Source organism: Anser brachyrhynchus (assembly GCF_964034855.1).
Source record: "Anser brachyrhynchus genome assembly, chromosome: 2".
In the NCBI taxonomy this organism is placed as follows: domain Eukaryota; kingdom Metazoa; phylum Chordata; class Aves; order Anseriformes; family Anatidae; genus Anser; species Anser brachyrhynchus.
In genome coordinates, this window is record NC_137695.1 from 138,653,650 (window position 1) to 138,677,592 (window position 23,943).

At 46.5% G+C, this 23,943-nt stretch overlaps 2 protein-coding genes across 2 annotated transcripts in view; both read right to left on the minus strand.

Annotated features, from left to right (window-relative positions):
- The window catches only part of STK3 (serine/threonine kinase 3), a 141,317-nt gene extending 136,550 nt beyond the window's left edge, over window positions 1-4,767 (minus strand). Inside the window, exon 1 of the mRNA XM_080583193.1 lies at window positions 4,607-4,767. Within this exon, the coding sequence (XP_080439319.1) occupies window positions 4,607-4,629 (23 nt within the window). The 5' untranslated portion in view covers window positions 4,630-4,767. The remainder of the gene's footprint in view (window positions 1-4,606) is intronic.
- A 139-nt stretch (window positions 4,768-4,906) lies between these two features.
- On the minus strand, window positions 4,907-23,550 carry LOC308190722 (uncharacterized protein; the record flags this gene model as incomplete). The annotated part of the gene is made up of 3 exons (XM_080582377.1): window positions 4,907-15,881; window positions 16,398-23,090; window positions 23,458-23,550. 2 exons carry the CDS (start codon window positions 23,548-23,550, stop codon window positions 21,753-21,755), a joined length of 1,431 nt encoding a protein of 476 aa, XP_080438503.1. The 3' UTR covers window positions 4,907-15,881; window positions 16,398-21,752.
- Window positions 23,551-23,943: the final 393 nt, after the last annotated feature.

Genomic DNA, 23,943 nt, shown 5'->3' on the forward strand with positions numbered 1-23,943 from the left:
CACGACCAGCCAAGAACTGAACAAAACCAAGCATCCCTGTCAAATAAGAAATGACCTGGACTACTCAAGAGGCAGCCTAAAGACAAAAAACCACGCACACTGCCATTAAAATTATTTTCCCATTATTCAACTCTGACAAACACGTCATGAGACCAACACTGAGCACTAGCACAGCTAAGCATTAAACCTCTTTCAGGGAAGAAAGATATGCCGGCCTCAGGAACTTTATCAAACACACTGCTCCAAGTACTCCACGCTGCTTTACAAGGATACAGTAAGAGTACAGACACTAGGTCCGGAGTTCAGATGACACTATTAGCACTGCAGTTCCTTGAGCTGCACAAAGATCCTCATGGCTCAGGCTGCTTAAAGCTGGGGATTCTGTTAACCTTGTAGAAATAGAAGTCATTAAACAACAGCACTTGATATGGCCTGAAAGGGCTGCAATAGAGAAAGCACTTCTGAAAACTTAGTGAGGGGCAGGGAGGAAGATGGATGCTATAACGGCTGCAAAGCACTACGCAGAATACAAGAAAGGACCATGGATGTTACCATCAACGTCAAATGTTAATATCACTGTTCTTAAAAAGAAGCAACTGCAAGTAGGGACAGGGGAACACATCCAAGACTTCAGAATCAGTGCACGCGTGCAGCCATTCCCCAGCACCTGTCCATCCCGCCAGCCTCCCCTCCTGTACACAAATAAACAAGACACCAAGCCAAACATTCAGAAGCATCACTGCCTTTTCTTAAGCATGAAGGTGCTCTACATTAGAAATAAGTGCTATCAGCCAACTCCGAAACAGTTTAATGCTGGCCACAGGATCCAACTGCCATGTATATATGTAACTGTGAGAAAGTCTGAAGAAGCGTAGAAGTTAACTATATAAACCCTAGGGAGAAAGTCATTTTGTTTCTGTTTGCTCCAGAAAGGTTGCCCCAAGCATCAGGTAGTGACTGTGGGCAATTTCAAGCTGTCCAGAAGGAGAAGCCTTCCTGCAAGCACGAGGACCAACTGAACTACATGTCTGGGACAACTGTCTTGTGCCAAGCAGGTTTGACTTGCTGCATAAGACCCAATTCCTTAAAGAAGGAAAATACACCCTAACAAAGAAGTTCACTTTCATCCAGGCGATGGGAGACAACATCCATACTTATTAGTATGACTGGAATCTTACACATCATTGAAGTATGCCAACAAAACTAAATAAACAGAAAAAAATAATTTCAGAAACAGTGAAAGGCACCCAAGACTACCAAACCCAGCATAAAGACCATAAAAATCTGAATTGGGACCTAAAAGAGCATGAGATTCCCCTGCCCACCTCCAACCTACAAAGAAGAATCAGTTTAGTGTCCTATGATCATAATGTACAAATTTTACAAAATAAATTTGGGATGCATTACAGAGGTAGGTATTAAGAAAAAAGAAAGCTAACAAAAATAAATAAATAAAGCAGGACTAAGGAATACAGCTCCAACAATTACTGTCATGAGTTATGGAAAACTGGAGACCACTCCATGAAACATGAATGTGTGGTTTATTTTGCAGAAGAACTGGCACACTGAAACATTTAAAAAGAATGGCTGGGATCAATTATAATGATGCACTAAAAGAGAATCTAGCAAGACAAGTCACTGTACTCATCAGAAATAGAAGTGGCACGTGAAAACCTTGAGACATTTACACTGCTTTACGCAGTTGACACAAACAGATGCAAGTTTAAGAGAGTTCACGTTATTATATTGCGTACTTCCATTTAGTTTTCTACCAATAAGACCCAAGCAAACTTACACCTGTGTCTTACCACTTTTCAGGAGGAACTTGAGAGTTGCCATCCATATGAACCTACACACCCACTCACATGAACATTAACCACCATGCATTTTTCAGGCAGTTCTGGTTACTTTCCCTCATATGCAATCTATTTCCTTATATGTGAGCAGGTTCATTTAAACAGGAAAATGCAATCATAATAGCAGGGACAAATCACTAACAACTCAAAGGCAGACTCTGCAACTGTCGATCACTTGTAAGTGACTACAGAAATGACATTCACTCTTGATATAATGAGGAACTATAAATAAAACACATCTGAAACAGAAATTCAGATACAAGAAAATGCTGTGTGTCAATCACTGTGACAAGAGTTGACTATGAAATCAGAACACCTACTCTAAATTATTAAAAAGTAAACAATTATTCTGAAAAGAATTGCTCAGATGTCTTTTCTTACTGTTGCACAGAGACAAACACTAAAAGCTTCTGATGCCATTCCCATTTTAAAAGCTGCAACGGCCTGGCCTGTCACTCGGACACCATCACTGCTGCTCTCTGAAGGGCTGTTTTAAGATTTGCAAGCTTCTACACAGGAGAATTTTTGTGCGTTCCTTTACATGGAACTGGGAAATAAGAGTCCTACACCTGTAAGAGAACACAGATTTTAAGATGTCTCTGTAGTTTTGCGGTGTTCACGTGCCATTCTTGCTACCTCTGGATGAATGTCTTACGTGAGGCCCGCTGCAGCAACAGGGCCCAAGCAGTAACTGCTCCCGTGGACAGCGAGCACCAACGTAAAGCAGCCTGATCGCATCTCTTCTGCCAGAAAACACATTTATCCATCCCAAGTCACCACTGCTTCCCAGGCAGGCATCGAAAACGCGGCCCGCAAAATAAGAGAACAAAAGAAACCTGTATGCCTACCCTCACAGATGGGGGTGGCCTAGCAGAACAAGAACTGTTGGGAACAGCAAGCAAACTGTAAAAACAAACAGATCAAGAAGATATACATGCACAGACCACAAACTTTAATATCTCATTAAAAAAAAGCCTCCCCTCGCACTAAAGAAACAAACCCGCTACAGTCTCATGACATTTAAGTTTCCAGAAATAAAACATCAAAATACACGAAAAGTATAAGAACTTGCCCGAAATTAAGAGTTCCCTCATCAGCTTTGTAGTTCCTCCTGACTCAAACTACGGATTTAGACAGCTCCCCAACATCTACCGGGCTAGCCAGACTTACAGCTAGGTAATGACGTTAGAGCAATGCCTAGATCTTCAAAACAAAAACAAAAAAAAAAGAAACAAGCAGACAAAACACACACACACACAACACTGTAGGATATGCTAGCTTCAAGTTTTATTCTCAGTCCTTTGGTATCACCGGAGCCCAAGCTTTGCACCAGTGCCTGTAATACCGATTACTTCTCACACACTCCCATTTCTCCTAAACGCTTACTGCTGCCTCTCCCGTTCCTTTTATTCGAGACACGTAGTACTGCCAGTGTGGAACCACACTGCAGGCCTCTCCTTTCTCCCTCCACCTCATACCCTAAAGTCATATAAGCTTAAAACAGAAAAGTGGCTGAATCCTACACTTCTAAGTCTCATAACTAAGCACCCCTGCACTCCCCCAAAAATAAAAGAGATTGCAGAAAACACGTTTGTGGGAAATCTTGTCAACCACGCCGGTACCACTTCAGAAATGAATTCAGTCATCAGAATCCCACCTCGCCGCCTCTACGCGGTATTAAAGATTCTCCAGTTAATTTCTGTACTACCCATCCACCCAAACGTGTTGGGTCAAACCCAGGATGAGGGGTTTCATCCCAAAGCAGAGTCAAACACTACAAAGCTCATCCCCAACCCTCAAATCAAACTAAGCCCGTACTGGGTGCTCCTTCTCACACGTTCAGTTTGGAGAAGTAAGAACTGACACTGAATTTGGTGCAGCTTCTGCAGCAGCCAGCCAACCTTCAGCTTGGGCTTTGGGAGCACGTAAAGGAACTCCGCATAATAGCTACTAATCAGTTCCTCATTAAACTTTTCAGTAGTAGATACTGTCACTGGACTTACTATTGGAGAAAGACCAATACAAGCTCACAGCTGCACTTTCCCCAAGTCCTGTCATCCCACAGGAAGTCGCTTTAAGGAATTCTAAGGGCTCTGAACACAAACAAGCGTGCTTAAAGGAAAAAAAATGATTTGTTATCTTCTGGGCCAAGTTTACATCGGGCAGTTCCTATATTTTTCGTTACATTAACAGGAAGTGGGAGTAAAGCACTTGCAGCTCCAACACGGTGGGCACATGAGAGCTGCGTAACTGCAATCTGTACAGCACACGGCCACTTCCCATGTAGGATAAATGAATCCCAGCAAGTACTGCTCCGCTTTAAGCACTTCCCACATAGGATAAGTGCATCCCAGCGAGTACTGCTCCACTTCAAGTACGCCCATTTGCAAAAGAGTTTTGTGCACTGCGATGACCGTCACGTTTAAAGCAGGTTTCACAACATTACACAGAGACAAAAGGCAAAGGCTGGAGGCTAAATAAATAAAAATAAGAGGGATTAAGATGACCAGGCGTGTAAATACCCGGGGAAAGCAGGGTGCTGCGGGCACGGAGCTCGACTCTGGCCTCTCCCCGGGGCGGGAGGGCAGCCCCAGCCCGCAGGCACCCCGACCCTGCCACCTACAGAGCGCACGGCTCCGGGCCAAAAAAATTAAAAATTAAAAATAAAAACACGCCCACTCCCCCCCACCAGCCCCGGCCCCAAAAGGCCTACGCTCGCTTCCGGGAGGGGAAGGGGCCCCGGCCCTTACCTCTTGGGCGCCGCCTGCTCCATGCCGCCGCCGCCCCCCGGCCCCGCCGCCACCGTGCGGAGCGGCCCCGGGCAGCCCCGGCCGGCGGCCGCCCGACCCCGACCCCGCGCCTCGGACCGCGGCGTGCGCGCTGCGGGCCCTTTAAGCGCAGCTCGCGCCCTCCCCCGGCCGCGGCCGCTGCCGGCTGCCGCCACTACCGCTACCTCCTCGGGGGGCGGGGACGCGCGCGCTCATTGGTTGGAAGCCGCGGCACGGCGAGCGCTGGTTGGTCAGAGGGGAAGTCGCTCAAAGGAGACCCCGCCCAGCGCGCCACGGGAAGAGCGGGAGGCCGGTGGGGGGGGAGAAAATGGAGGTCGGCCCGCGGCGCTTCGCTCCCGGCGTGCTCCGTGAGGCTGTGCCCCGCGGGGCATGCCGGGAGTTGTAGTCCTGCCGACGGGCCAGGCCCGGCCGCCTCAGGCGGCCTCCAGCCCCCCCCCCCCCCCCCCCCAAAAAAAAGCACCCTGGCTTTTTTTCAGTGGGCAAATGGCTCCAGAGCAGGGGAAAGCTACGTTAATTAATCATGGCTGTATTAATCACGGAGCTGCTTTCCTAAGCTGGCTCGGGTGGCAGAGCACCGCTCTGAGGTAGAAAGCGCTGGCAGTCGGTGCCTGGCTTTTTCTAGTGCCAAAGCATACAATTACCCTGCAAAGCCATAGGAAGCTGGCACATAATTATTCAAACAGCAGTTTTTTAAGGCTGCTGACTGCCGTGGGACAGTTATCTGCAGTTCTCCACGTTACAACTTCCAACTTTGGGCTGTTTACGTAGCAATGTAAGAGGCTGACTGACAGTGCATCCAAGCAGAGCCAGCCAAGTCAATAGAAGAAAAGTTAGATGTGTCAGCCAACATCTATATCCTTTCCTGAAAGCTGGTTTATTTGCTTCACTAATAGGAGTTCAAGGTAGTAAAACACTTGGGTAAGACCCATAAAAATATGGAGATGCCCAAATTCCTCTATTAAGCTGATTTTAGATGCACAACAAGCACTCCAAAAAAAATAAAAATAAAAATCCATGTACCACACCTAATGTGATTTCCCTGATGTGCGTTAGCAAGGGAATGTTGAATGACTGAAGTCCCGCTGCTGTGAAAGTTGTCTGCTTCGCCTGAAGTCAATCCAGTCCAGTTGACTCACTGTGGTCAGGCTGAATACACAATGGCAATACTGAATGAGCCCATGAAACAAATCACACACCACCATGTGACCTTTTGGGTTTCTTTGTTTTTTTTTCTGAGTCATGGAAAAACTGCAAGGACATCTTCCTTCGCACAACAGATCAACACGGAGCTCTTCAAGTATCATCCCATAAGCCAGAGTGGCTTACCAAGCAGTACTGCCAGAGCTGTCTATGGTATGGATAACTGCTTGTAGGAGATGCCAAAAAAAACACCCAGGAGAAGAAGCCAGCAGATGCCTCAGAGTCAGTGTAGTATGAGTGCATTAGATAATGATGGGGAGGAACCCTGCAAGACTTCCCATCTCCCTGTTCTAGGAATAGTGAGGTCAGGCAGGTAGAAGATGCCATGTGGCTATTTTCCAACATTGTTTTACAGGATATTTGGCTGATACACTGACCAATTATTATTTTCATCAGTATTATTATTTACATTTCACCAGTTTCAGCAAGTGAAGGGCCACTTGGCATCCCTATTTGGCTGTGTCACTCCTGGAATGCAGAGACTGCCTCCACATCCTTTAACACAAGACTTGAAGACAATATGTTCAAGTTATTTCAGAGGAGGAAGGTTTTTTCCAGTTCCTCCTCTTAAGCCACAGCTATGATAAGCTGCATATTCCAGCAAGGAAAAGCAGTTTTACAAAAAATACAGGTACTGTATTATAGTCATAACACCAAGGCAAAAGAAAAAAAAAAAAAGCCAAGAAATGCTTTATCTCCCCATTCACACAAATCCCTTTCTCTCGAAAAAAAAAAAAAAAAAAGAAAAGAAAAGAAAAAGAAAAAAGGCTAAACGGCCTAATCTGCCACTCCTCCCCCTACATTAAAAACAGTTGAAGAGAACAAGGCTAAAGAAAACTTGTCTTAGAATAGTAGATTTAGCCTTCATCCAAAGTGATTTAATGCCACAAACCCCACTACCCAAAAATACCCTGACCACCAGATAATTGTGGAAGAAGGGTATGGTACTGCCTTCCATCTCTACCACTGAAGCAAGAAGAGTGTGAAAGAATTCAGGACGTCTGAAACAGAAAAAGTTAGGTAACCCAGCTTTATAACCTGGTGAGGTGAGCAGTGCCAAAAATAGGGACCAATTCCATGCCTTACTCACAGAAGTTTCAGTGGCGCCTTGTGAACTGCCAGAATGCTCTCTAGGTACATTTATGCTGAAAATAAAATGTTAATAGGAAGATAATATATATACCGTAGTATTTTTCAAGGTCACTTTATTATCTCCTCTCCTTTCAAATGGTATTTTTACATCTGTAACACTAGAATAAATAACATCATCTCACTTTTTCCCTGCAACATGAATTTGGGAACCTTGCAGTGAAATATGACACTGACTTGGTATTCATTACAAAACTGTACCTAGCCACTAGCAAAGAAGGAATTTTGAAAGGGAAAACAGACTCCCTCTGTTCCTACTGCCTAATTCAGGCTTTCCAGTAAAGGGAAGTCTAAATGTTCTGGAGGCATGAATATATACTATGAGGTTGCTGGTGTCTAGACAACATGGAGATGAGGAAGTTGCAGACAATCTACAGGACTATTCCCATCATTTCTTCCAAGAGTGGAACTACATAACACTACTGAAAAGGTAGGTGAGTAAGAAAATTCTTAATGTAGCCCAATCGTAAAAATATAGGAGAAAACTAACTGAGTTGTTCATTTTCCTCTAAAGTGTTTCATCCACTTCACCAATTTAACGGCATGCATTAGGACTCCCTTCTCTGCAGAACTGGCATCAACATCAAATACAAGTCCTTAGACCAAAGGATGGATGAAGACCATACTTAGCTTTTGAGTACTATAATTATTTTATATTGAAATGTTATTTTATAATCAAATAAAACAATTTATATTATAATCACTTATTCTGCAATAGAATTAGAAATTATGATGGCATGGCCAAGAATTAGGTGGTGTATAACCACAAGCTAAGACAGTCCCCAAGCCCCTAAATATATAAACCAACATGTTCCAGGTTATCCCTCCTGCCTCAGTTGTGCAGAATTCACAGTAAAACTGAGAAAGATAAAAATTACCTGAAAATCTCACATCTGAGTTAGAAACAGGTATTACCAAAAGATTTAAATTACAAACACATACTTCAAAGTCATATTCCTAAACACCATGTAAATAAATTCTGTATGTTATAGGAAGGACCTTATCTCGTTCCTTTGATAGCAAATAAAAGAAACATTCACTTCAAAAGGTATTTGATCAGGTTCATTTAAACGACACGCATTTTAACTAAAACACAGTAGTCTTAGGAAAACAAAAACAGAATTAATACTACGTGTTTTCTTACTGATTGGTGTCACAAATGTCTTATGCTCTTCATACGCAGTATACGTAGCCTTTCATCACATCCATGGTGCCATTCACAGCCCAGCTTCTTGCTCCATGTGTTTTCTACCCATTCACCACAGAGGCCACCCGGTTCTTTGACAGGGCCCTCAGTGCCCAATGTCTCCTCTGTCATCCTAAAATGGCTCCATTCACTTCTGCATGCCAAAACCCGTGGTACCCTTAGTGCCCTCGTAGATGCCGAGGCACGCCCCCAGCTCTGTGTTCCTTCTGACCCCTCCACATCACCAAATGTCTCATATTGCCTTGACCCACCCTGACATTACCCCAAAGAGCTATGAGATGGCATATTCCATGTCTGCATTATAACTCCCTGTTTAACTCACGGGGAAAGGCTGGCACTTTGGTCCGCAGCACGGCAGCAAATCCAGCAGCCAAACCCAGAACTTCCCTTACTGTGGGGTGGGCAGCCCCACAAACAGGACGTGCCCTCCTCTACCCATCAGCTGTGGGTTTGGTGCAGATAGGAACTCAATATCATTACAGACCTTCAGCTTTCCATCAGACTTGATTAGTATGATTAAAGAGTCCCAAATTATTGTGAATAAAGGGAATATATATGTATATGTGAAGGAGTAATAAAGGAAAGGCTCAGCAGCATGCACATAGGTGAAATGAAAGCAGGAGCCTTATTTCCTTAGGAAACTGATTCATAAATTCAGTAGACAAATAGTCAACAACAACATGTTTGCATGTCTCTCCGGGTGATTGCCTGATAGTGATCTGGTATGCTGAAAGTTAAGGGAAAGGCCTTGAATGAAATACCAGCTTGTTTATAAAGAAGATAAGAAAAACTGACTTCTGCCTGTTTTTGTTTCCTACCTATCATGTCTAATGTGAAGTAACCTTGAAGGCTTATCTAAGAATTTGTTATATACTTTCCTAACCCTGTCAGTCATAAAATAGTTATAAATAAAATAAAAAGAACAGCATATTCTCAAGTTTGGACTCCAATTTACATTTTAAAATCAAGTTTTTATGAAGGTTAGGAATAAAAATTTGTTTTCTTTTCCTGAGTATTTGATTTCTTTTCCTGAGCTACTCACAACTTAATAGACAATTAATGTTGCATAAAAGGAAAGCATTCGCATTTTGCTAGTCCAGCAAAAGAAAGGTGCAGAAAATAAATAGCCAGGAAATAGAGGTACAGATTCTGCCATCTGTATTCACTCTGACAAAATCAGTGATTCAGAAAGTTCCTAAAACATGGAATAAGAAAACATTAGTTGTACTGCTACAGCTGTTCTCACTACCTCCTATACATCATTTTAGTATCCAAAATAGCCTCGCTAGACCTAAAGACACTTGTTGATTAGGCTAGGATTTTTCTATTGACTGACCGTTTAGCTCGCAGTCTTAGTACCAGGCTATATATAGCCGTACCATTTGCTATTTTCCCTATTATAGTACACTATGGTAAAAAATAAGCCATGGATACCGAGTTGCTATTTACAGTTAACCACAAAAGATATCCCAGTGTGTAGTACAGCTGCATTGATTGTGCTCATGGGATCTAAGGATTAGCATCCACTTGAAAAAAAAACTCCTTTTGGTTTGCAGAGGAATTACTGCTGCTGTGGTAATACTCTGAGTGACTCTGGATTCCCATCTATGTGAAAATATTCCCCCTCTTTCTAGAGGCAGCCATCTGCTCTTCAGTCTGCAAAGACATGTGCTTGGACACTGGAGAATAAATGATAATTATCTAGCAAGGCCTGATGCCCGCATTAGGAATGGAAACTAATATCAATAGTGAATGATTGAATCCTCATGACTTGACGAAACAAGTCCTACGTGAAACAAACTTCAGCTGTCTGACTGCACACAGCTTTATGCCCAAGGCTTCCCCCGCTGTGAAGGCTGCAGCTTGTCTTCCTTTAGCTCCTGCACTGAGAGCTGGTGGGACAGAATATGGGACAGAAGTGTTTAGGGAACATTAGGATATTTTTTATTTGGGGGGACAACGCTTTCAAGAGGCTAACAAGATCCATTCTTTCAGCTTCAAAGAAGGGAATTTTCATTGTTCTTGTGGACCTTTCACAGAAGTGCATGAAGAAAAGCATAAAAAGCACAAGTACAGACCAACGAAGTACATATAAGGAGAACCCAGTACTACTGGAAAGAACCCCGTGAGTGCTGAGCACTACAAAACCTATGCCATGACATGTTCACAGTTTATTCTAGTTACAGGACTTTCTCTATTTATTTTTTTAGTAAAACCCTATCTATGTATTTCTGAAGTTCATCTCCAGCTTGCTTCATAGCTACAAAGCAATGAAGCTATTCTGTATGTGAAAAAAAAATAAAAATAAATAAACAAATCACTCATTCTAATGACTTTACAATCAAGAAACCACCAAATTTCAGTTTCCTACTTTTTTTTCTCCAACCTCTCCCAATCAAAACATGTCTGAAGATCATAATTCAAGTCCAAATAAGCTACTCATGTAACATGCACAGTCACTTTTAAAGAAATACCTAAATACATTTCTAGTCTTAAAACTTCACAAAAAACGTTCAGTTCAGTGGCATAACAACCATTTCATGACTGCCTCTGAAGTAACGGGTCTGATTACAAGATAAGATACCATGGAAAGCAGGAATATATTCAAAACAAGAAAAAGATTAGGATTTGCACTTACATTCCCATTCTGCTCTTAAAAGCAGCAGGAAGCCTTCCTCACGGTGACCCATAAAATATAACTTTAAAAAAAAGGCACCAAAAAAAAGCAACACAACAACAAAGCAGCAAATAATGAAGTTTTACAGGCTTGCTTTATGCGGTGCACTGATTGAAGCCCCCACTAATCGGGCTCAGTTTGGTTCAGCATGGGAGCATTTACAGCAGCCTCCCCTCTACCTAAGATGAGTCCTTTTGAGTACCGTCACCGCACAGTGACACGGGCACTTTCTGCAAAAAAGAAAGCTCTTGAAATGACTGAGTATACATAGGTCAGCCTATAGAAACACAGCAAAACATAAAGCAAGTTACTATCTAGAGAGCTTATGAACTCCAGTAAATTTCAGAACTAAGCTTTTCCCATTATTCCTTCACTAAATAATACAAGTTCTTAATTCTTAAGTTGCAAGCAGGGAAACAGTGAAAGACGAATCGATTTACTGAATAGCAAAAAAGGGTTTATCGACAGCCATCAGCACTGCCCATTTTTAAGCAGACTGGGTTTTGAAAAAAAAAGAAAAGAAAAGAAAAAAGAAAAAGAAAAATAAAAGAAGCACTTTTCTGGTGGCACAATTTTCTCTTCAGAGCAGAAGAGACCAATTCCATATGCTAGGAACTTTCTTAATGGAAACAGTTAATTTACCACATGAGGAATATCGCATGCATACCACTTCCACCTAAAATGAATCACTCCTTCCAGTTGAGAAAACTGAGGTCTTTTATCTTCCTCAGGGTGGAGTCCATCTCCTGCCCAAGATCCCTACAGAGTAAAGCTGCTAATCGTTTTAAGATTTAAAGACATTGCTTCTTTTGTGTTCATATATCACATTTCAATGTCTTCTAAACAAGAGAGAGTTTAATGTTTTCTGTAACCTTGAACTGGCTGATACACAGCTTTTATTGCTTCATCCTTGAGCTCCTCTGTAGTTCCATGATCTAATTTGTTACACTGGTGGTATTAAGCTGCTCTTACCGGGTTAACAATGCCCGTTTTAAATTCCTTAAAGCTAATTTCTAAGCGAATGTGCTAATTTGAATACTAGGCAATACAGTGAAAAACTGAAACAGAAGCAAAAAAGCCAAACTACACGTTTTAATATATATTGCGTCTCTCAGGAAGATGAATAGATAGAAAATCCCTGCTTTTTACAGTTCTGACTAGGCAGAGGATCTCTAGGACCTGGTCCAAAATCTATTAGCATCAATGATGTCTTTCTTTCAGATATACTCCTCTGGGGTCAGTTCTCAGAGGAGAGTCCTGCCTAATTTGCTCATGGGAGTGTGAGTATAAATGCAGACTTTTGCTTGACTGGTGTTTCCACCCTCAGCCCGATTCATATTCCAAGAGGATGGAGGAAAGGTCAAAATTAGAGGCAGATCACATTAGACACAACCATTTCTTTGACATAACCTCTTAATAATGTGTCGTGGGCTCATTTGATTAGAAATGATGCAGTCCAAGGAGATAAAATAGGCAACGTAAAAGCAGCCTCCTTATCATTGAATAGATTCTAAGAATTTGAAATTTTAGACAGTGGAAGAAAGTGCTCTTCAGAGTCACGGGGACACTTACGCAATGCTGTGTTGGCTTTTTATATAGTATAGTAATTTTAACTGAGAAAGTGTGTTGGGAGATTAAAATCACATGAAGGAGTTAGAAAGAGCGCCCACTGAAATAAATGCATGATAATAGTTGAAAACAAAGCAACAGGAACAATACATTTTAAACACAAATGTTTGATTTTGTGCTCTATTATTGGCATTTATCTTGGAGTTTCAAAATGATCTTTCAAAAACAAGTACCTCACTTCGTGACGTGGGTAGGATACTCAACAGCTCTTAATTAAATGTCCCAAATGCAGAATTTAAAGCTGCACTCCAACATATATTGAATTAGGCTCTGCGAGACCAGTTTTTGGCACCTGTTCTTGAAACGAGAAAAAAAAAAAAAAAGCACTCTGTACCAAGATTATGCATTATTTTCCAGGAATTCAGCAATTTCTTGGAGAGAATAAATTTACTGCAGCTTTGAAAAAAGAGGGTTGCTGCGAATCCTGGATGGTTGAGCATCTCTGCAGGACTGGTAACAGCTAGCACAGGAGGGCTCTGGGGATTTTATCATAGCCAACCCATCCTCCTGTTCTGTTCCTACTTTTACATGCAAAAGAAAATGTTTGTGCTTAACGCAATATTTATAGCTATAAGTAATAGCCAGTTCCTTTCTGGTTTTACTGTACCAGCATGTACAAGAAATACATAAAACTACATATATTATTGCTACTACTTTGCAAGATGTTGTATATATTGTAAAGCTGGCTCTCTAATAGAAGGCAGCTAAAGACCTCTGCACTTAAATCTGCCAAAGCTGATACAGCAATCACAAACATGTGTTGTTACACTTCTTGTGGCTCATCTCCACATGGTGCAGCTGTTGTGTTGGCTAAAGAAAATGCAGACCCAAGGGAAACAAATTTAATTCAGCTGGGGTGACTTCCACTAAAAACAAAAGTGTTTTAAGGAGAACAGGTGCCTTACAGTAAGGGGGATTGTTTGTGGGGTTTTCCCCAAACTTGCTGTGCTTCTAGGAAGTCTGTTCTAAAGCCGTGTGCCTGTGGTAATAATCTTTTGCAGTATAATTTTTAAATAACATCCTGCAGAAACGCGATGGATTCCAGAAATTCTGTTTTTGTTTGTTTGTCCTAGTTGCAGGACAGGAAGACCAGCGCAAGACCTTATCGCATGAGCTAGAAACTGGAGGGAGCCTGGGCAGTGTTGTTTGGATTCCTCAGCCTTAGGAAAGGTTGTTTCATCAACCAAGGGCTCTGCTGGGGCAGCCCCGCAGCCGGTGTAAGTCAGCAGCGGACACCCCCGGAGCTGTGCTCATTTATACCAGCTGACGGTCTGTCCATCTGATGTTTTCAGCTTAACTTTCGCCTAACGTCACTTAAATAAGAGCATCCTTCTAAATCAATTATTATTTATGCAAAAAAAAATAAAATAAACTAAGCTAAAGTAACCCTTAGTCTAATAAAACATTATTAAGTGGGTGACTTGTTTCTTTTCCAGAAGGACGTGTTGCATTGCACACCATGATACCTCCTTTAGTTTCATCGCACCTGCCTGCCTCAGACATCGCAGCAGCCAGCAAACCTTCCTCTTCCTGTTGTCAACCCTCTTTCCAAAAAAGAAAAACAAAAAGTTACTCCAGGCAATACCCTCTTGTGTCGGTGTCTACATACTTCAGTTTCCAGTTTTGGGCCTGTTCTTTCTTTCTCTCCCCCACAAGGTCAAAATTCCTTCTCTTTGGCAAAGCAGAAACCCAAACGAAGGATTTGTCCGCACAGACCCCGGTCCTGCATTCCTACAGCATTGGTTCTTCTACAAGATGTATAGAAGCCACTCTTGGCTCTTCCTTCTCAGGTCTCACACAAATAAAAGATACAACAGTAAACCTGTGTTTTTTCTTTTTATGACATTCAGCTAGTTAGCTGTTGTGTCAGTCTTTATTGCTTATATGGTGAGTCCTCAGAGTGTCTTATGCAGAACTTGGTCAGACTTTTTAGGCTTCTTCTCAAGTTCCTACACCGGAGACCCAGCACCCCCACTGAATTCCTCCTTTTGAATAAAATCCAGGTCTCACCAAGGTCAATGGTAAAATCCAGGAGATTTTGTCTTCTGTGTGTGTCTGCACATAAAGACCTGTGTCACATCTTGCATTTTCATAGACTTCCCCTTACCAAGGAAAAGAAAATTGTTCCACCCTTGCCATCTTTCTCAGCAGGAATAGTTACAAAGCCCCTAAGTCTCCCTGGTTGAGGAGATGATGGACACAGCTGTGCCTGCACTCACTCTGGCCTAACGTCAAAGGCCAGGAATAGATGGACGGGGGGGTTGGACCAGAGTTCCTCCAGAGGTCCCTTCTGACCCCAACCATCCGGTGACCTGGAATATGCCACAGCGAGGGAGAAAACGATCGAAGTTAACAAAATGAGGAGAAGCAACTGTAGAATGAAATTCACGTTCACGGTGAAGCTGTCATTGGGACATTCACTCTTTACTCTGTCCATGTACAAGTAGCATCTTTTCTAAACACTGGAAAAAAAGAACTTATTATTTTTAGAGTGAGCTCAGTTCAGCGCTATGTCCAAGCGTCACCGAGGAAGCCAGTTAACGTGGTATCTGAATTTAAGAGTAACCTCTTGCTTTTCATGACATTGGAGTATGTGCTTGTCAGGGAAGTTTTATGTTTGAGGTTCAGGGAGAAGGTGATGGCCATCTCCTCTGAACGCTTTCAGATGCCTCGTTTTCAGACCGCCACTGGCACTCTTCCAGGAGGAGGCCTGGCCATTAGATAAGCTTAATATTACGGTGGCCATTTGCAAAACAGATGAGAGCAGAAATAGCAAGAGGAAATGAGAAACCTAAGAAACCTGCTGAAACTCCTTTCAAATAGAGATCCGACCTTAGAAGGAAAAGGCTCAGATCCTTCCACTGAAAGAAAAAACTGGTGAGCATAAGTTTTCAGCTGCTAAAGCTATAACCACTATCCCGAGGGAGCTAAAAGCACCGGTCAAAGAAAGACCACCGCAAGTGCCAGCCTCAGGAAACATTGCACTTGTTTCTTTGTAAGAGTCCGCACTGAAGTTTTCAGGTATTTCCAGATAGGATCCACTTGCTTCTGCTTTCAGGTCATCTTTTCATGATGAAGCCCATGGCCACCCTGGTGAAGAAGCCCGCTTAATAATCCATTTTTTTGCCAGCATTTAAACAGTGCCACGTGGCGTGGGAGCATTACGCCAGTCGGTGACTTGACAGATGCCACTTGGCAGATCCTGGCTGAGGCCCATTCAGTTTTTTGTTCCTCTTTTAATAGCTGACATCTCCTTTGCACGAGCACTTGGAAATGTTGTGACCAGCGACCCTTGGTTACGGTGTTTTCACTATCAAGGTTTCACATGGAAATGTGGTGGAAACGGGAACGGGGCTCTCTCCACTGATCATTTCCTGGCAGAGAGAAAATATTAAGTCATCTTTTTTTTTAATCAAACAGTCTCACCTGAGTAAATATTCTAGCACTTCCAATTTTTAATTTTATTATCATAGCCTATTGCTCAAGCTGTGTTTTCTGACTTTGTGGCCATAATAGAGCTATGAGCACACGAACATTTCTCAAACTGGCATTGTATTCGGGTCCTTTTACATTTCCACACATAATCTGCATAACATTATTAAATCTTTCCTGTACATTATTTAGCCTCTGGGATCAAATGAAATCATACATAACTGGAACTCTTTGGGCTTTGACAGATGTCCTCTGGCAGATTTTTTGCAGAGGTTTAACTTCTTACTGCTCTCGGCTATTTTCTTGGCCTTTTCCTGGAATGGGGACATATCTCAGCTGCTCTGGTGGAAAACGCTATCATCTTAGCTGTCGAAGATGATAAAAGCGGGCTTGAGTTACTGTGCCAGACTGAACTTGGAAAGGCTGAAGTAAAGGTTTGGTGCTTTTCACCAGCTCACCTGTGGGAAGAGACGGAGACGCGGCCCTGGAGCTGCCCGGAGCAGCTCTCACTGCCTTGGGAGCACTCACTCCTTGGAGGAATACTTATAGCGTCTAGCCTCTGGTCCGTTTTCCATAGGAGAGCACAGAGAAGTGGGTATTCAAGCAGCGAAGGTCGTAACAAAAATACTTCCCTTTTGGAGCTCCTTTCTGTAAGCATATAGATCCTTGGGCGATCTGTCTGCTGTCTCCTACTAGGGGTCACGAAGGCACCCAAAGTAACACCATACCTGGATGGTAGAGGGTTTGCTTCCTTTCGTCTGTACACCTGCAAAAGACTTTTTTATGTGAGAGAGAGCTTTTTTTGCTGTCTTGGGTATTTTGTAAACAACCTCTTTACTAATGAGAACCCTGGGCTTCAGGTCTCTACCCCTGCATAAGTTACCACACTTTCTACAGATTTGGGCTGAATACAAATAGTCATTCCAACATCCCCATTTTTTTTAAACCTCTGTATCAACCCTTTAACAGGAAAAAAAAAAAAACTTCTAAATGCCATCACGTTTTAATGAGCTCAGGCATTTTTTTGAACAATTGAGCGTTTAAATCTGCGAATAAACCTAAGAATGTGTCAGTGCCTTCAAGAAGCGTGCTTTAGTTGTAAGAAACCACAGCTGCAACAATAAGATGGAAATTTGACACACGCTAGGTTGAAGGTGGCAAGGATTAAAGGTAAGGAATTAGGAAAGAAAAAAAAAAATACAACCTTGCCGTGTTGAACAGAATACAGCCCATAAATCAATGCCTAACTTTGGCTGAGCTTCGCGCTGTGGAAGTATGCAGCGTTGCAGCCTCGCAGTTATCAGTATTTGTCATCTCAAGTATCAGTACACATGCCAGATGCAAAAGAGGGGCCCAGAGAGAATATGGGGGATGAGGAAAAGAAAATTAATAATTTCAGTGACAATGTATGCTATTTTGATGTGAAACAGAACTTCTGTAATATTTCAAGGGACTTATATATATATATGTATGGGCAAAAGCTGTTGGAAATAAGCCTCTGACTTCAAAATGCCTGATTAAAAAGACTCCTGATAAGCATTGAGAAGAGACCAGCTGGAACTTTGATTGCAGCTATGTTTTCTTCTAGATGTTTATTTCTAGATCACTCTTGCAGCTGCTTTTATCTGTTCCTTAGAAGTTCTCGTAGATTTGAGGAACCATTAGCTGTAAAAGTAAACATCAGCTCTGCTCTGTTTTTCTACATCTTCTTGAAACCATTGAGGGGGGGGAAAGATAACATTAGACTAATGCTGAACTAGATCAGACATAAGTGGTGCTTTGAACAGCTTTTTAGCGTTTCAGGCTCCACCTGTAGCTCTATCCGTAAGTTATTTCTAATGTTCTCATTTACCAAGCACATGTAATAGCTCTAGGAATGACAACATTATTTCCGAGAAGCTGAAATTCATGTCTCGCTGTGTTTCAAAGGACAGGCACTTTCAAGTGTGCCTCCACTATCTGGGTGTAGGCACAGTCCCGAAAACCGATTCTTCTGCCTTTCAGTCGTCTATAAATATTATGCTTTGGACAAAACAGATCTGCAGTTTTGGCTCCACTTCACTCTATTTTGTTATTGGGGTTGTTTAAGTGCTCCTTAATAACTGTGGTTTTGTATTTGCTCAAGAGCTGTCTGCTTGGAGACTGGAGAAAGGTCAGGGTTAGCCCTGCTTAACCTGCTGCTGACCCTTGGTGGTGGTCCCCTTCGCAGAGCTCAGGAGTGCCTGCTCTGGCTGCAGGCTGCCTCTCACCAAGGGTAAGATGCCATGTTATGTGTGCTTGTCCCTTCTTCCCAGCAGATGTTCTCACTGTGCCAGCTTGGGCAAAGCCCTCTGGCCAAGTTCACAGTGACTTCTCCACCCTCAGGTCCGACACAAGATGCTTTTTGTCCAAAGAACCTTTCAGGTGGCATCAAGAGTCTTCCTTTCTTAGACTCAGAAGATGTTTTTTCATTTACTGTAAGGAGCTTCAGATTTCTCTGTCATTTACATTTCTGCTAATGGTGGAGGCTTCCTCTCGACTTTCCATGGCCACCGTCCCAGGCTCCCTGAAGGTCTGGGCTCCTTGCTGCCCTCACAACCGGGGGCCCTCTCTCCAAACCATTTTCTGTTCCAGAGCCTCTGCTGCTCCCCTTCATGCCTGAAACAGCCTGAAACAGAGCTACGCCTAGGCAGGCAGCCTCCGACAAGTGCAGTGGGGAAACTCAACAGTCCTGACTGTATTGGAGCAATCAGCAACCAGCAGGACAAATGAAGTGGAAAAGGGGAATGCGTACTGCCCTTGGAAGTCTGTGGTGTGGCTGACAGTATCTCCTGCCTTTCTTCATCGATCTGCGAAGCTGAAAATAGCAGCCTGGAGGCACTGCTGTTTCTGCTGCAGCGCAATGGTCCGGGCTTTCAGCACTTCTCTTGTGGCTAAAATAAGTTCTGTTGTTGAAATGAATGGGCTTTGTATTTTTCTTGGAAACCGTTCCCAAAGGGGCATTTGGACGAGCACTATAACCAGCTAATAAGTTTCCCCAGCCTATCGTGAGTGAGCAGGTCAAATAAATGAAACAGGCGGCGCAAACGAGGCAGATGTGCAGTAACTGCTGATGTTCTTTACCAGCCGTACCACGCCGCCTGGCACGGCCGAAACAGGAGAAACGTCTGCTCACTGGTTTTCATCCTCCTGCCTACCAGCCTGGGTGGGTCCCTCAGTTGCTTTTGAAGGGTCTGGGGAAGGAAACTAAGGGGAGGAGGGTGAATGCCAGTCCTCTGAGCGGGGATCTGTGCCACTCGGGAACAGAAAGCAGGGTTTGTGAGCAAAGGAGGTGGGAACACAGTGCTTGGTGTCAGTCCGATTTGTCCTAGATTTTTCTGCTTTCTGGCAGACCCATTCCTGAGCTGATCCACCCTCCTTCTCAGTCACTGCTTTGACCGCGCAGCCTTTCTGTGCCCCAGCCTGACCTTGCCCATGTCTCTCCCAGGTGGCTGTGGACACTTGATTCCCTCAGAGATCATGGCAAAATGTTTTTTTTTTCCCATGCCACGGACTAGATCCACACCTCCCTGCTCTGAATGATCTCAGGGCACACCAGCATCCTGCCTGCAGGCTTCATGGAGCAGCAGCCGTCCTTCCACCCACAAGGCCAGCACCCATGCTGCTGCTGCTGAACCTTGCCTGGAATGGTAGCTGTTTTTTTGTTTGTTTGTTTTTGTTTTGTTTGTTTTTGTTTTAAATAAACTTCTTTTCATGTCTTTATTTTGATGAGGATCTAACTAGTAATGGCCCTGACTCAGAAACTCTTTAAGAAAACAGTGAAATAGGTGCTGAGCGTGGGACTTTGGCATATAAAGAAGCTGAAGCACCTGCCTAGGTACTGTCCTGGGTGTTGTGACGAACTTAAGCATGCACTTAAGTGCTTTTCTGGATCATATCCAATAGATATACAGGGTAGCGTTCAGCCTTAGACAGCCCTCATCTTTTAGATGCTTCACATACCTTTCCGGGGTAAGTTTTCCCTCAATTTCCTCGTCTTTCAGAAATCTTCAATCCCCCTTTTTTTTTTGCTAATTTTGCTGAGAAGCGCAAGGTTTCGTCAGAAAGGTTCGTCTGCCCATCGTGGGGGCGAGTCTGCCCAGGAACAATTGGTACTTATTCAGAATCTCCATTATTGTGCTTTTCTTCGAACGAGATGCCACAAACAATTGGAAAAGCATGCCGAGATTAATACAGACAGCGCGCACATCTGTAAGTGATGATTTGCATATGCTCGCACCGTGCTTGTAGTGCTCTGGAACTATCTGAAACGCTCCGTGGCACCCTGCTTTATAACATATCCCTCGCCATAGCTCAGACACGGAGAATGTGTGCTGGAAACAGGAAACGCACACGGGGAGGGTAGGTAAAAGGGGATTACGGCGTACACGTATTCGATGGAAAAGCCCCGGTTTCGGAGTATTGTGCTGGCATAAACAAACCCCTGCTCAGCCCGCAGATGTATCTAATGACCACGCGTAATAAAGAAAATACTCCAGAGGAGAGCGAGTTATTTAATATAAGGCACGGGACGAGACGTACGTGCCCCGTTCTCTGCCCCCTCCGAGTTCTCCCATCCTAGGTGAGTTACGAGGCAGGAGCCCGAAATCACAGCCGCCCTCCTTAAACCAATTTATGGCATCTCTACGATGTTTCCCCCGCATTTCCCCAATAACACTTGGCTCTGGGACTGCGCACCTCGCCAGCCTCCCAGCCTGGAACAGCTGCTCGAACTGGTGGGTGCCCGACCCCCTGGGATCCCCCGATCCCCCTGGGTGCCCCGGCTCCCTGCCGGAGGCTGCGGGCAGCCCCGACGTGCGGCACCGGGCTCCGAGAGAGGGGAGAAGGGGGCTGCGGTGCCCCCCTGCACGCACACACACACCGGGCACGGGCTGGGGCCGTCGGGGGGACCGCCGGGGGTAGAGGCCGTGGGCGAGGGGTGGCGGAGGCTGAGCCTCCGCGGGAGGCACGGAGGTGCAGCCGCTCCGAATTCCCTTCGCTTCGCTTCCCAGCTCATCGCGGCGATGTTTTACGGGGGAATTAGTTTTTTGGTTTTTTTTTTTTTTTGGAGGGGTGATGCTACGAGGGGATTTTTTTGGGGGGAGGGTGATGCTGCCAGGGGATCGCCCCCGCCGTGTCCCCCTCCTGCCGCTCACGCGTGGGTGTTGAACGCTGCCATTTCGGGGCTGTTGTGCTAAAAATATCAATAAAAACATCAACAAAAACAGCAACAAAACCAACAACAAAACAGAATAAAGCCGAGGGAAGTAGGTGCTGGCTCGGTCACCAAGAAACACGGGCGGAATCGGGTGCCAGATAGACGGGCGGTCACTTTTTTTTCCTTAAAAAAAAATGAAAAAAGATAAAGAAAAAGAGAGGAAGAAAATAATAATATTGAAAATAATAGAAGGAAAACGAACTAAGCCCTGGGTGCTCGCTCCGAGCCGTTTAAGGCACCGGCCTGACCCGGGGAGGGACCCGACCACCGCCCGGGGCCGGGGGGCGGCGGGGTGACCCCGGCGAGGAGCCGCGGAGCCCCGGGGGGGGGCACGGCGATGCTGTCGCTGCCCCCGGGCTCGCAGCACCGTCGGGGAACGGTCGGGGCGGCTCCCGAAGCGGGCAGCACCGCGGCGGCAGAGCCACCGAGAGCCCCCCGAGGTGTCCCCGGTGTCGCCGGTGCCGCAGCATCAGCGGCTGCGCTCCCCGGAGCCCCCTTTCCCCGACGGCTCGGCCCCGCATCCCAATGGGGCGTTTTTCCCCGTCGCGGTGTTTGTTTTTTTTTTTCTTTGAAAAACCTAAAAATAAAAATAAAAATTAAGAAAGACGAGCGAGACGAGCGAGGAGACCGAGGCGACCGCGGAGCTGCTCGACGGCACACGCTGCCGGCAGCCGCCGCCGTCCCGTTCCCGGGGCCGTGCCGAGCCGCGCCGTGCCGAGCCGAGCCGGGGGGGGGCGGCGTGCACCCGGGAGCCCCCCAGGGGGCGCTGCAGCACCGCGGGCCGGGTGCGGGGCTCCCAGGCCCCCGCCGCACCGCCCGGCACCGCCCCGGGCACGGCGCGGCCGCGGGCTGTGCTGAGCAGCAGCAGCAGCAGCGGGAGCAGCAGGAGGAGGAGGAGGAGGAGGAGGAGAAGGAGGAAGGCACCTGCTCGGGACGGCAGCCCCGAGCCCCACAAGCCGCTGTGGCCGCTGCCGTCGGTGCCAGCCGGGCACCGCCGTCGGGGGGGCGCGGAGGGGTCGGGGTCCGACGGCCCCCCCTCCCGGGGCTCCCCGAGGGCTGTCGCCGAGCACCTGCTGGCCGGGGACAGCGGGGGACAGCCGGCCCGAGCTGCCCGCGGGGTTCCCCGCTCCCCCGGACCGGCCCCGGACCGCCAGCCGTCTACGGAGCCAGCGGCCCGGGGAGCTTTTCGTTCCCCTCTCCTGCTTTTGGGTTTGGAGGCTTTTTTTCGTTTGGCCGGCCGGCCGGTCGCTTCCCGAACTCGGGCTTTTGTTTGTTTGATTTTTGTCTTTTTTTTTCTTTCCCCAACAAGTGCGGCTTTTCTTTGCCTCGCTGGAAAGGCGAGAAACGAAGGCGGAGGAGAAACAACCCCCTCCGGCCTTTTTGTCGACGGGGAAGGGTCCCCACGGCCCCCCGAAATGCTGCAGCGCGGGGTGGAAAAGGCGAATAAAAACTCCCGTGGCCGCTTCGTTCTCGACCAGCCGGCCCCGAAGCAGGATGCGACCCCTCGGGGACCCGGCACCCCCACCGCACCGTGCCGCTGACCCCGGCCCGGCCCGGCTCGGCCCGGCTCGGCCCCGCTCCCCGCGCCCCGTCCCGCACCCAGCCCCGCAGCGGGCTCCGGGGATCCCCGCTTCAGGCTCCCCAAAAGTGGAGCCTCCCCCGCCGGCGTTTTCGGGTCGAGGAGCCCAAATGCCGTTTGTGTATGGGGCCGGGATTTACAGCGGCGCGTTCCTTTAGGATCAGGAGCCTGGGCTCCCGTCCCCGGCGCGGGGACACGTCCAAAGCTGCCCCTTGCCCGCCCCAGGTTGGGATATTTTTTTCTCCTATATACTAAAAAGAGAAAAAATTCCCAATGCAAACGTCGCTTGCGTCCTCTTCTCTTCAGCGGGCTTGAATTAAACGCCACACAGCCTACCTTGAGCCATTTTCAGAGCTGTTCGCACACGCCATTTCTCCTCACATCTTTTTACACTCAGAGCCTCGGATCTGCCGGCCAGGTTATACAATAAATCCCTCCCCCCCTTGGGATTTCAGTAATGTATAGAGAAAGATAACGTTCTTATTAAAACTCCCTAAAACCCCGGCCCGGAGCCTTGCGGAGCGAGGAGCTCAGCGCCTTTTGGAGCCGAGCAATCCGGAGTGAGGCCGAATCCAGCCCCAGCTCCCCGGGCACGAAAACCGAAACCGCTCCGCAAACGCCCTGCCTGCCCCAGGTGCGGGGCTGCGCGGGGGCACCCCGCACACCGATGCGTCCCCCCCCCCCCCCCCCCGTACACACACACAGGGATTTTTTTCCGCTGGTTGTCGCCCGGTGGCTTGCTGCGGGGAAGCCCAGGAGCTCCCAGGAGGTGGTGGCCCGGAGGGCGACCCGCCATGGCGGCCGCGCAGCCCTTTGGACGTGAGCACTACCTGCGCCTCCCGGTCCTGCCGGGCCCCGATCTGCGCTGGGGGGGGTTTGGGTTTTTTTTTTTAGTTTTATTTCACACCGGGTGCTGAACAGGGCATAGGGTTGCGGGCAGCTCAACGGGGCCGGCGGCGGGGTGCGCGCCCCCGAACCTCCCCCGGCAGCGGCGCTGCGAGGCGGGGGGGGGGGGGCACGAGTCACCTTAGGTAACGCCGCGCTGAAGGGGGGGGGACAAGGAAAAGGGGGGGCGATCCTGCCCCTTTAAAGCCCAGTTGCTACCCAAACACGAGTAAACAGCGGGGCCGGCGCGGCGGGGCGGGCCGGGGGCGGGCCGGGGCGGGTGCGCGGCCCCGAGCGCGGGGCT